We start from the raw sequence: 13,834 nt of genomic DNA on the forward strand, positions 1-13,834 counted from the left end.
AGATTATGTTAGATTATTGATCACATGTTGAACATAATTCATTACCACACTACCCGACTTATTAGCCATGTTGATTTATTATTTCGATATTTGTGATTATGAGTGTCTTTGGTTGATTAGAAATTAAAGTGATTGTCATAGTTAAATATTAAATTGGACCGGTTATTTTAGATGCTATCAGAGAACTATTGTTTTCATAAAGTGGCCACAAAGGTTTTTATTTTTGTATCCAAGAGTCATTTTCTATAAATAAAATTATTTTGATATATATATATTAAAAATTTAATGTAGCTCAAGTGAGAGAATATTAGAATGTTTATAGGCTTGCATTAATGTTTTAAAGTGTTTTATTAAAATATAGGTTGATAAATAGTTCTTTGTCGATTTAGCCCATGTAATTTTAAGTGATCTTTGATTAATGAGTTTAGCATCAATAGTAGACTATTTGAAACAAAAGTGTGGGCTTTCTAGCTAAGTAAAACCTTTGATGATGAGGCTCTATCCGACTAAGGTTTTGTAGCTAGGTCGCGTCCTTAACTCTATAAATACGTATTATCTCATCATAATTGTATGATCTGATAATTTGCTTCAGAAATAGAGATAAAGACTTAGTAGATAGTATTGTACTATTAATTTATATTATCTCAATAGATCAAATATGTCTTCTATATCATTAGATTATTCATTGCTCAGGTCTAAATTTATATGTAATATGTTATTGTGATGTTATATGAATTTCTAACATTAACATGTTCAAGTCAAGCATATAAAAATGTACTGCTCTATTGAATGAAGAAATTACACAGACATTAAACATAATCCGCATATAAGAAATGCTAGTATGTACCTTTCCCATGACACAGAAAAATGGGCAATGATGATGTAGCACGACTTGTGGCTTCCTCCACTCCTTCTATCTTGTTGCGTAAGATCCTGATAAAGAATAAAACTTGTAACTACGGAACAGATCCATTGCAAAATGACTAAAACAGGGTCAGCTATAAAAAGGAGACATAAGAAATCATACTTGGTGCATGGAAGCCGTCCATTTAATCCAACAACAACACTTAGATTGACTGGATAAGGATTATCATTCCTGTACTTTCCTGCAATAAAGCAGGTTGCAGGGTATAGGGTGCTAGTAGCACCCATCAATTAAGCTGATATCTATATCATGAAAGACAAACTTTTTTTTAGCTCTTTTTTGTTTCTTCAACATGTTTACACACACATTTGCAGAGTGAGACAGTGAGAGAGTGAAGAGTGAGAAAGAGTTTGGATTGAGAGACAAAAAAAATGTATGTAAGAGTGAGAAAGAGTTTGGATTGAGAGAAAAAAAAAAGTTTAAATGTTAGAAGTATTTTTGTTTAAAAATTTTAAATTGTTATATATTTAGGATAATAACTTAGGTTGGCATATTAAAAGATTTTACTAAATTATCATACATATAATATGAAATTTGCCAATAAGAAATACAATACTAAAACTATCTAACCCTCGACTAAAAATTCTCCTCGTAAGTAGTAAAGATGAATAGAAAAGTGGAATCAAAATTTTAGGACAAAAGTGCAAACTTGGATTGGAGTTGAGAAGAAGCAAGATGTATGTAACACCCACCCATCCCAGCCAAACATGACTGATTAACATCTCCAGACACTATAAAGAGCTTTTGTTTGTTTGTCTTTTAAATGTGATATTCAGAACTCTCATCCAATCTACGGATTATAATTTATGAGGTGATATGCTTCTAGGAAAAAAAAAAAACTGTTAAGATTTTGTAATAAGAACTTTTATAGATTTTTTTCACCCAATCCCTTGTAAATACCTTCTAAAAATATATTTTAGTTCAAAATTACTCCTATAAATAAATTAAAAATAAATTTAACTTTAATACTTCTTAAAAAAAAAAGTGAAACATTTTTTACACTCTTAATTATGAAAATAATAATTATTTAAAAACAACCACATTTTTTATTTTATTTTTTATTCAAAAGAAAAACAAATATAATTATAAACATTTTCAAATTAGATATTTATTAAAATTATTTCTAAAATTACAATTTAAAATTTTTATACTTGTAAAATTATAATATTAAAAATATAATAAATTATTCAATAATAATATATTATATATTTTGGAGGTAGTAAATATTTTTTTTGTATTTATATCATTATTTACCAAAATGTAATAATTAAGAGAAGTGATGCCATACCATAGCAGCAAGCTAACAAAAATTTATAAATGACTAAAATAAAAAATATAGTGAAGGTTAAAATATTATTGAAACAAAGTTATTGTGTACAAATCAATGAAAAATAATAGAAAAAAGCCACTGTAAGATGTGAGTTACTTATACTTTGTGATGAGTTCTTGTTTTGGCAATTCAAATGTAGGAGAAGGTTTTTTACTAATAAATCGATAGTCAAAATCATTCCATTCTGGATTCCTTTCTCTATCAACGTCTCGAATTTCTAAATTCTCATATGGCCCCCCTGGAATTCCTTCTAAAGCCTGTTGAATAATTTTTCTTCTGGATTCTGTCATTTCACCAATTCGGACTGTGTTGCAAAAAGAGGACATTTTTTCATTTCCTTTTTCATTATTTTAGTGTATAGTTACATTACTATTACACTTATAAACTGAAAACAAAGATCTTTTATTGTCAGGACTGATATAAAAACCTATTATCAAAGCAAAGACGAAATATCTAGTTGGGGGTGTGAACAAAAATTTCGATTTCTATTTGAAAATAAAGAACGCGCTCACTACAAATATTAATACATTAGCTCGATATCGATCTTTCAAAGCATATGCATCCCATTTACACTAATATTACAAGTACAATATATATATATAAATATTTATCGCAAAAACAGAACAAAGGATAAATAATTACTACATACATATTAAAAAAATAGAAAGAAAAAAAAAGATCTTAGTATTTACACCTTATCCGAGGGACTCCTCTTGAGTAGCTTCATCATCTTCATCCATTGGATCATCATTTTTTTTATTCTCATCAGCTTGGTCACTACCTTCAGTCTCTGAATCCGAAACCAATCCGCCTTTAGTATCAACCTTGCTTTTAACATCACTGTCCGTGCAACTCTCAGTATCTGAATCTGAAGCAGAACACTGATCGCCTTTTTTAAGATTATCATCTTCACTCATCCTGCCACCAAACCGCTCCTTTAAATCGGGAGCAACAATACCAATCATCTCACGCAAAGCTTGACGCTCATGATTCCGTCTAACAGCAATGGCCTCAGGGGATGGATTAGTTTGACTCTCTGCCACCTGAAGGTTGGAATCGTGTAGAACAGTTCCACCTCCATCATTGTTGTCATTATTGTTTCGACCCTGTGATTCATTGTCTCCATGGACCGAAGGGGCAGTACTGCAAGCCCAACTACCAGCAACTTCAGAAGTTAAAAGATCTGCTGTCCTGATTGTGCCTCCAGCTTCTGTATCTTCCATTTCGATAACCTTTTGATTTTCCATGGGACTATTAGATTGAGAGCGAGGCAAAGTTTCTTGACAATTCATTTGACCCTGTTCATCAGCTTCTTGGGCTTCATCAAGTTGCATCGTGTCCCCATGGAGAGTGCCACTCTTGTTTAAATCAATAACTTGGTCATCATTAATTCCAGGACTTTCTGTTTCAGGAACTTGTTCAGTACCAATGGCATATCCCTCTACTGGTGCAGTGCCAACACCATCAATATCAGAACCAAAGCCACCCTTCACACCATGATTGGTTGCACTTGTAAATTCAGGCTCTTCGGTATTTTGATGACCATCTTGGCTTCCTACGTCACAGTCATGCTTTTCAGTTATACTGGCTTCATCACTTGAAGTTTCGACTTGAATTTTGTCAAAACGTCGGGCCGAAGTAGCTGAACCTACTTTAGCAGTTCTACTTGTAGGGTACTTGGTTGCTTCGATGTCTCGATTTCCACTTATATCCCCAACAGGCATGTTGAGATCAATATCAATAGATGTATTGTCATAATTTTCCTCATCTTCCAAAGTCCTTTGCATAGCTTTTAACTGTTCTTGCTGCTTAGCAAACAGCCCTGAAATCTCCTCAGTTGTGGAATAAAATGCTCTAAGCTGAGTCTCCCTGCACCCAAACCATAATTATCACCATAAGCTAACTGAATGGTTGAACAGAAAATCCATGCGCATAACTATTAGAACAAAATAGGTTATTTTCCTCTCTTTTTCTCGGAATAAGACTACAACAAAATAGTTTAGCAGCTATAGAACCACTAAGAAGTAAATTTTCATAATTCAAAATACATACCGAAGCATAATTCTTTCTCTGGCAGCTTTTAACCTTCGTCTCTCAAAATTAAGATCCCGCATTGCAGAATTTATCTCAAGTTCAAGGGCGGAAACTTTAGCCCACGCTTCCTCACGAGCTGCCTGCTACCGACAGTAGGAAATACCTCAGCTTAAAAGTTAGCAACTAAATGAAAATCCTAGGTAAGTACTTGTATATTCAACTCTTATATGCCAAGAACAAACAAAAATGGGTTCTAGTTCCTACCTTTTCACTTTCAAGCTCATTCCCCAATCTTTTTGTTTCAAGTTCAAGTTCTTCTACCCTCTGTCCGAACAACCACAAGAGGCATTGTGAATCAATTTTCTAATCTAGAAAACCATATAATAGTTTACATAAGGAGGTATTGAGAAGCAAAATTACCTTTTTCCCACTTTCAGATGTCAGTTGCACTTCATGCACTTGGGTTTCTAGCTGGCGAACTTTAGTGTCAGATATAACTAATTTTTGCCTAATGTCTTCCTGCACAGACAAATGGTAATTTAATACATAACACCACAAAAGGTTCATGTTATGTAAAAGCTTAAATTTAAAAAAATAAATACTCCCAGCAATACCAATTTGGATCTTAAAGTTTCCACAAGTAAACACCTTTCTCTCTCTGATTCCTGTTAATACAAGAAATCTCCATATCATCCTCAACTCCATAGGAAAATATCAATAAATAATACATTAATTAGTCTTATTTCAGATAAGTATCTATCAGACCTGAAGTTTGTTAATCACTTCTTGTTGTTCTCTTTCTCGTCTCAAGGCAGTATCAGATGATCTTTTCAATTCCTCCTGAGCCTCTGATAGAGCTCTCTGCACTGCTGCTTTTAAATCTGTGGCAGCATTTTCTCGTTCTTCTCTTCTCTGTTCGCGTTCTTCATCTAGCTGTTCTTTGAGTTCAGCTATTGATGCTTTTTGACTATATTCAAGAAATCCAGTTATTACTATATTATGCAAAAGATGTTAAAACTACTGCACTTGTAAGCCTATTGCATCAAACTGAGTAACATAGTTTTTCAACTAAAATGAAACAGATAATTGAATTACTTCACTGGTCACTGATCACTTGAGCAAGAGCTGGGTAGAGTGGAACAAGAAATTGTCCATTCCAAAACTAGTAATTAGTCTTAAGTTCCTCATAATGCTTTCAATAAATAATTATTAGTCTATTGAGTCAAAGAATCTAGTGCCTCAGAGATAGCTTACACATTCGTCCAATTCTTTAAAACCCAAACACGTGGTAACAGTGTTGATAAATAATTTGTTCATCCAACAAGAAACAACCAACCATACTATTGAAATATTCATTACAAAACCAATGGTGAAATAATGTCCTTACCTGTTCATTATTTCATTTGCTTCATTACACGACTGCTCAGAAGCACTCAACCTTTCATTAAGGTCTTCAATAGCATGTTTCTGTTCAGCAGATATTCTATTGACATCCGCCATTTCATTCTGTTTGACCTCCAGCATTTGACGCAACTCTTTAAGTTGGTCAGCATAAGATTTTGAAATTGATTCTTTCATCTCTTTCATTTCCTAAATAATAATATCATCAGAATGACTTCAAAATAATACAAATTTAAAGAGAGAGTGAGAGGGGGGTAAGTCATAGTTCATACATTTTCATGACGCTCAATGACTTCACGATTCTCATTGTGCAGTTTATCTATTGTAATAACCTGATTTTCCAATTGCTTCCTCAATTCCTGGAGATAGAATATTAAAATGAGATTATTTTGCAATGATACCTTTGAAGAGAATTTCAACGAGGAAATCTGAAAACCTAAAATCCAAGATACTATCTTTAAGGATGCTTCTATTCCACAAGCCAAAATATTCTACAGTACACTTCCAAGTCCAAGATATATGGAAAAAAATGTACCGTGTTAGATCGTTGTAGACTACGAAAATCATCAAGAGATATAGGGCCCTCTGCAGCACCAATGCCAATACCTTTCAGTCTCTTGTTCTCGGTAACAAATTCCCCTGTAATAGAAAAAATAAAAAATTAAAAGAGAGAGGGAGGGAGGGAGAAATTTGACTTGTCACGATGCTTAAATCTGGTAAATCAAATAGATAAATTAAAAAGTTTAAAATAATTCAAAAGAATAGTCACAAAAGTTAACAACTTTTTCCATACACCAAAAGTCATCTCTAAGACAAACAATTAGTTCAGTAAAAGTACAAAGCAATATAGTCATATTTTGATTTTTGTATCTGCCGCAATCATGAGAACTTTAGTGTGATTCAATCATTTCCGAGACCTATATATTTTATGAGAACAATTCTTCTCATAATCCAAAATCAAATACACTTGAGAGTCTGGTTGTGGTTGAGCTCGTTAACATTAAGTGTTTATATATAAAAATATATATTTACATAATCAAATTAACAGTAACATATTTGCTACTATTTCCAATAATATACCTGCTTTTCGTTTTAGAACTGCACCATCTGTCCTGGCAGAGAAGACAAGAACTTCTCGATACACAAATGTAAACGCAACTTCTGTTGTTATGTGAGAGAAAAAGGGGTCAATATTTTAAAATTTGTTAAAGAAATCACATGATAGCATCCAAATGTGAAAAGCTAAGAAATCTATTGCACAGTTCCTATAAGACTTAAACAAAATTTTTTACAAATAGGTAAAGAAAAGAGACAATAACTTCAGGTTTATAAATTTAGAATAGAAGAAAAAACATCAAGAAAGAATAAGATACCTTACTGATAAAAAAAAAGTTAATTAGAATCCTAAAAAGAGACAGAGAAGAAAAAAATAAGCAGAATGGTATGTCAACGGAGACAGCATGAATCTCCATTAAAAAAATCTGCAAGTCGAAACAAGAATGAGGAAAGCATGAAATCAATGTATAAATTAAGATTATTACCATGCTGAGGAGGAGCCGCAAATGAAATAATATCTCCATGATGAACTTCAGCTTCAGGGCCTTTCTTTTGCAATTTGTTCCAGTTGATATATGTCCCATTTGTGCTGCAGAATTCCCAATGAAATCAATCAATAAATCGATTAAATAAGAGGGATAGATAGAAAACTGAATAACAGCGAAAAACAATACAACACACAACCTTGTATCTTTCAAGAAGACTGCAGTTTTACATACGGACGTCTGCTTATCCTCCTCAATACCGAACTTCTTCCTATAAATTTTGCAATGTTTAGCACTAACCGCATTCGAATCGATCTGAAATCGAGTATCGTCTACCAGTCTACCAATGCAATGCTCATCAGCAGTCAAAATCATATTTATGCCCTGCTTTACATTTTATTTTATAGAAAATAGGGTCAATCTCAATTGCATTACTTTCTTCAACTAATTCGATAGTGCATAAAGCTAAGAGCCTCAAAAATGAACACAACTAAGTACTAAGGTGGTAACTCCAAGCATGTTCATGGGCTGAAATTGTAATTTAAAGCAATATTATCAATTATCTTAACAAGGTGCAAACTTCAAATTCATTGGTGAAGAAGCCAGAATCAACAATCATGTACAGAGAACAAAATAAATACATTTAAAAAAAAAAAAAAGATGAAATAGAGTATAAACCTGGTTGCGTTTGCGGGCATTGCTGGAAATGGCCGTTAAGACGCCCCATACGTGAGGATCGTAGTTCTGGAGAGGCTGAGATGCTATGTTGGAGGCAACAGAAGTTATGAAATCCTTGGAGTTTGGGGGATCAGTTGAGCAAGGTTTTGGAGTTAAGGCGGGCTTTTGAAGAGGTGAAGGGACCGATTTCTCTTCTGAGTTCTCCTCCTGAACCACGGCAGCCATTGAAGGAAGACAAGTTTTGGCGGGGGTTTTGAAACCCTAATTTCCCACCGAAACAAACTAACTTGACTCTCTTCTTGTAAAATGTGGATTGTGATGCGAACGAAAACCACGTCAGGTCAGGGTCGTGGAATGAAGCTTATAGAGTACGAGAGTCAGTTTGTGTGCTGTCACATCTCTTATGTACTCTGACCAGTAATTTATTCAGTGGACTGTGGGCTATTTTGGCCCAAATAAAAGAGAAAATTTTCATAAATATGGTATTTTCCGAATTTAAATTTATATGGAATTATTTGAAGTTTACAAAATTTATATTTTTACATTTGAAAAGTTCTTTAGTCCTTCAGTAGCTATTTTCAGAACTTAGTCCAACAATTGTTGTGAGCCATAGGATATGTTAGTTTTTAGAGTAAATAGTTGGATTTGAATTTGTTGATTGAATGATACAAAAATACACATATACCCTTAGGGTACTGATTGCCATTTACTCTTTAGTTTGTTTTTAATTTGTTTAAGCAAACAAGATAAAAAAAAAAAAATTCTTCCTCTTCAACCGAGTTTTACTGAGTAACGTTCTGGTTCTTTCTGCCATTGCTATATCGTTGGAGTGGGTTGTGGGTGGAGCGTGGTTACCTACTGTTTAAAGTGTTCGGCTACGTGAGTTTCGCCTTTTGCAGTGTCAGAGTTGGAGAAAATAGTTGTTATCTCTCTCGGTGTTGTTTTGTTTTTTTGGCAAAAATCATCTTTTTGTAATTACTAGTTAAGATATTTGCATGAATCTTGTGTTTGGGTATTTATAAAACTTCTGATGTTTGGAATTTATTCGGGCAATTTTTTTTTCTTGAAATGTAGAAATTAGTGAAATTTGTAGTGGGCATTGCTTCAATTTATGAAATTTTTTAAGTTGTGAAGTTTGAGATGCATTTTCGGAGTTCGATAATGCTAAGATTGTAGGGCTCAATTAAGAAGTTCACCACAGAAAACCAACCTCCAAGAATCACAACTAAACAACCGAGTTAAAAGTCACAATAACTCACAAACCAATCAGTAAAACAGAGGTGGTAAAACACAATGCAAAACACAGTCTTTTACGTGGTTGGAATTAGAGCCAAGACAACTCTAACCTACATCCAGGGGCAGTCACTTTTATTAGAACTTGATCTTCAACTTTATTTGAGTACATATGTCACTACTCTCTCTTCTAGTATAGAGTGTCTCAAATTACAAGTTTTTTCTCTGTTTCTGGAAATCATATAAAACTATACAATAAAAGCTATATATATAGTAGTAGCAACCGACTATTAACTGTCAAAAAAGATTTACAATGATAGAAGGCTGTTATAACAGAATGTTGAGTGAGCCAAATAACTAACAAATCTCCACCTTGGATCAGTAACACTTCCAGATTTAGTGACTGCACTTCAAGCCCCCTAAAGGGCTTAATCTCCTTTCAGCTGAATCAGATCCAAGTAGTGAAAGAACTTACTGCTTGGAAGAAGTTTGGTGATCATATCTGAAGGGTTATGATCAATAGAAATCTTCTGAACTATAATTGATCCACGAGCTATAACTTCCCTGACAAAGTGTAGTTTAATGTGTACCTGCTTTGTCCTTTCATGATAGACTTGGTTGTTGGACAGGTGAATGACACTTTGGTTATCACAATAAACTGTGATGACTTGGTTTTGCAGCTTCAATTCTCTAGCAATGCCTCCTAACCATAGAGCTTCCTTAACAACTTCGGTGAGTGCCATGTATTCTGCCTCAGTGGTAGATAAGGCTACAACCTTTTGCAAGTTTGCTTTCCAACTGATAGCAGTGCCAAAAGCAGTAAAAACATAGCTAGTGAGTGACTTCCTTGTATCAAGACAGGTAGCATAGTCTGAGTCGACAAACCCTTCACTAACAGTTGTTCTGCTCTTCTCTGTAGCTCCACCATAAACTAAAACTCTTCCAAGTGATCCTTTGATATACCTAAGAATCCACTTTAGAGCTTTCCAATGAGAGTTTCCAGGATTTGACATAAATCTACTGACAATACTCACTGCATAAGCTATGTCTGGACAAGTACAAACCATAACATACATTAGAGATCCCACAATATTTGCATATGGTATACTATCCATATATTCCTTATCTTCATTGGTCTTTGGTGCTTGATACACACTCAGTTTATACTGCTGAGATATTGGAGTTATTACAAGTTTGGAATTAAACATACCAAACTTACTAAGGATCTTCTTGAGATATATTTCCTGAGACAAATACAGTAGTTTCCTTTCCCTATCTCGACTAATCTCAATTCCAGGATCTTGTTTGCAGCTCCAAGATCCTTCATCTCAAATTCCCTTCTTAGCTTTTCTTTTACCTTTTCTATCTCATACTTACTATTACTTGTTATTAGAATATCATCAACATATAACAGTAATATAACAAAATCATTGTTAGAAAGGAACTTGAAATATACACAATTATCATACCTGCTTCTCTGAAACTTGATTTTGGTGATGAAATCATCAAATCTCCTATTCCACTATCTAAGGGATTGCTTTAATCCATATAAGGACTTATTTAACTTGCATACATGATCTTCTTTTCCTCTGACCTTAAATCCTTCAGGTTGAGCCATTAAAATGTTTTCATCAAGCTCACCATATAAGAATGCAGTTTTTACTTCCATCTGTTCCAATTGTAGATTAAATTCTGCTACCATTGCCAAAAGAATTCATATTGATCTATGATTAACCACAGGTGAAAAAACATCATTAAAATCGATACCCTCTTTTTTAGTGAAGCCACAAGCAACAAGTCTTGCTTTAAACCGAGCTGGTTCAACTCCAGGAATCCATTCCTTCCTTTTGAAAATCCACTTGCAGCTTTCTATTCTAAAGTTCGTAGGGTTTACAATCAAGTCCCAATTATGGTTGTCATGCAGGGACTTTATTTCTTCATTCATAGCCTTAAGCCATTCATGCATCTCCTTACTAGCTAAAGCTGCCTTGAAACTTCTTGATTCTTCTTCTAGCACTTCACTTGCAGCAATCAAAGAGAATGCAATTAAATCTGCATATCCATATCTTTTATGAGGCTTAATCTCTCTTCTGCTTCTGTCACGTGCTAACCAATAGCTATCAGTTCTTTGCTGCTCTTTATACGGTTCCTCCTCTCCAAGTAACCAACTTCTAGTTTGTTCTTCTTCAAGTTTTCCATTACGCTCCACCTCAAACTGTACACTTTCAGTACTATGAACTTTTCTAGGATTTAAACTGGACTGAGTCTTACTTGTAGGATTTAAAAACATCTAGTCGTTCTTACTTGTGGGATTTCATGGAATGAAGCATTGATATAGTTGAATGACTGTATTTGTCCATATTAATCTATTACTTTTATATTCAACCTTGTTATCTAGCGAAGTGGACTGGTTACTTGTACACTAGTCATTGTTACTTGAGAAGGACCGTGTTTGTCTGTAAGAATCTATTACTTGATTACTTGTATATTAATAAGTATTACGTGAGATTGAAATTAAATATTTGATTGCCATAGTTGTTATATTTTTCAATGTTTGAAATATATATACACAAGTTAATGATAACCAATTGCAGTACCTGAGTTTGAATTAATTTCCACTGTAGATCATTGGTAATTTGTCTATTTATTTTTTCCCTATTAATTGAAAAGAATTTTCTTGCCATATATCATTGTGTTCTCTTTTATTATTTTAATGGCAGGTGAACATTTTCTTCTAAAGTGGATTTCAAAATGGCTGAACCTGATAAATTAGACTATAGATGCTCTCCTCATAGGATCTTCACCCTTATTTCCCATATGAATGGGGGTCAAAAAGAGATGCTCAAAGAATTGGGATTCGGGGCACTATTAGGGATGAAAGATTGTAACTTGAGAAGAAATCTTATATTTTGGTTGTTGAGTAGGTTCAACGTAGATGATGGATCTTTGGATGTTCATGGGAAGCACTTCAAACTGGATAGTAAAGTTTTTAGTGCTACCATGGGTGTTAATGATGGCGTCGAAGATTTACAAAGACATGGTAACCCTGTTGAACAACCTTTTTACAAGAAAGGTGAGAAGAATACTATTAGTTTGTTGGAGGAGAAATTGAGGCTTCGTGAATTGGCCAACATGTCCTTTTTTCGGCAATTTTTGTTATTTTTGGTTAGTGTTTTTTTGCTGCCTAATACGTCTCTACATGTTGCTCGAGAGGTTGAGGGTCATGTAATGTCCCTAACTGACATTGCCGCTGTTTGTCGTGTTAATTGGGCGTCAATGGCATATACACATCTATGGAAAAGCATAAGGCGGTATCATGGCAAAGCATCGAAGTTCGTTGGAGGATGCGTCTATTTTTTACAGGTACTTTTTTCTTTTTAGTTTTTTGCAATAATGTTGGCATTGGTGAATGGTGCATAATAATTTTGTATGTTTGCGCATTTTGTAGGTATTTTACTGTCACCATATTGTTTGGAAGGAAGGGTATGTAGATAGGTCCATATGCCCTATAGGTGTTTGGTGTGACGATGATACCAAGGCTTTTCTTGACTGGGTTGAAGAGGAAGGGGGCTTTGAGTCGAATACAGTAAGTATGGGATAAAATTTAGTCATTTTTTTCTTCGTTGTTATGATGGCAAAGTCTATAATATGTCAGAGTTAATAATATTATGTAATTTTTTTTCAGATCCCCATGTTAGAATTGCAAGAAGGGGTCAATTAATTGAAGTTACCCGCCATGATATCGTCTTTGTGTGTAATGGTTGAATCTTTGGAGAAGAAATTGATTGCTAAGGAGAATGAAATTGATAAATTTAAAGAGGAGATGAAGATTGAATAGGACATGGGATTTCAACGCTTACAACAAAGTTTGAGTACTCCAAATCATCACGTCATTTGAATTGGCAATTTTAAAGAGGAGATGAAATTGTATTTCGACAAAGGATTCGAATGATTACATCAAAGTTTCAATACTGCGATAAGTTCAATGGTTCCCGGGAATGCTTCCCCCCATATTAGCAAGGAAGAGGCTGCTAAGTGTGTGCAGTTTGGGAAGTTGACTAAAGACCCAATCGAGCCAACCATTTACTTGCATGAGAAAACAAAGTTGAGCCAGCATAAGATGACAATTGACCCCATGCTTTTGGAGTGCGGCATAGGTCTTCCAAATGAGTTTGAAGATTCTTATAGAAAGGGTTCAATTTCTGATATCGAGAGGGAAAAAAGGGGCAATAGAAAATGATTTCAATGATTATGAACCAACTGTTTTACCCTCAGACAAGTACAATGTTGATGTTGGGCCTTACAATGATATCCAGAACGTTGATGGTGTACTATCATGTTCAGGGAATGAGAAGATAGATGTTGAGAATGAGATTGGTTTGGAAGATGATGCTTCTAAATTTCGCATGGAAGGGAAGGAGAAGGAGAAGGAGAAGGAGGACTTGCGTATTTTGAATTTTGAAGTTGTACCAGAAGATGTTATTCCATATGAAGCCAGTGTGTATGGTACCACAGACACTCATGTTATTCACAAAATAGAGGACGATGACAACGTGAAGATCGATCCTACTATTTTAAGGAGAGACATAGAGCTTTGCAAAATGGACAAATAATTTCAGAATATGATTCTTAAGTATAACAAAAGCAAAGGCAGGCAGATTGGTGCATTCAATTTGAAAGTAGCCCTACCAC

General features: G+C 34.2%; 1 protein-coding gene across 3 annotated transcripts; it reads right to left on the reverse strand.

The window, feature by feature from the left end:
* Positions 1-2,763: 2,763 nt before the first annotated feature.
* LOC133796865 (uncharacterized) lies at positions 2,764-8,277 on the reverse strand. 3 transcript variants are annotated; one of them, XM_062234553.1, is made up of 13 exons: positions 7,910-8,277; positions 7,431-7,618; positions 7,232-7,335; positions 6,771-6,851; positions 6,226-6,329; positions 5,963-6,049; positions 5,677-5,879; positions 5,055-5,256; positions 4,904-4,954; positions 4,710-4,808; positions 4,554-4,613; positions 4,308-4,429; positions 2,764-4,124 (listed from the first exon to the last, which is right to left on the reverse strand). In XM_062234553.1, exons 1-13 carry the CDS (start codon positions 8,132-8,134, stop codon positions 2,951-2,953), a joined length of 2,700 nt encoding a protein of 899 aa, XP_062090537.1. In that variant the 5' UTR covers positions 8,135-8,277; the 3' UTR covers positions 2,764-2,950. The 3 variants fall into 3 exon arrangements, with proteins under 3 accessions (XP_062090537.1, XP_062090536.1, XP_062090538.1); XM_062234552.1 differs by having other exon boundaries at positions 4,308-4,432; XM_062234554.1 differs by having other exon boundaries at positions 2,774-4,124; positions 7,431-7,615; positions 7,910-8,276.
* Positions 8,278-13,834: the final 5,557 nt, after the last annotated feature.

Source organism: Humulus lupulus, chromosome 8 (assembly GCF_963169125.1).
Source record: "Humulus lupulus chromosome 8, drHumLupu1.1, whole genome shotgun sequence".
NCBI classification, from domain to species: Eukaryota; Viridiplantae; Streptophyta; class Magnoliopsida; order Rosales; family Cannabaceae; genus Humulus; species Humulus lupulus.

Coding starts and splice junctions, on each gene's coding strand:
- LOC133796865 (XM_062234552.1), bottom strand. CDS start 8,134: ATGGCTGCCGTGGTTCAGGAGGAGAACTCAGAAGAGAAATCGGTCCCT. Junction 7,336..7,430: donor GTCTTCTTGAAAGATACAAG/GTTGTGTGTTGT, acceptor GGAATTCTGCAG/CACAAATGGGACATATATCA. Junction 5,257..5,676: donor GCAAATGAAATAATGAACAG/GTAAGGACATTA, acceptor TCTTGAATATAG/TCAAAAAGCATCAATAGCTG.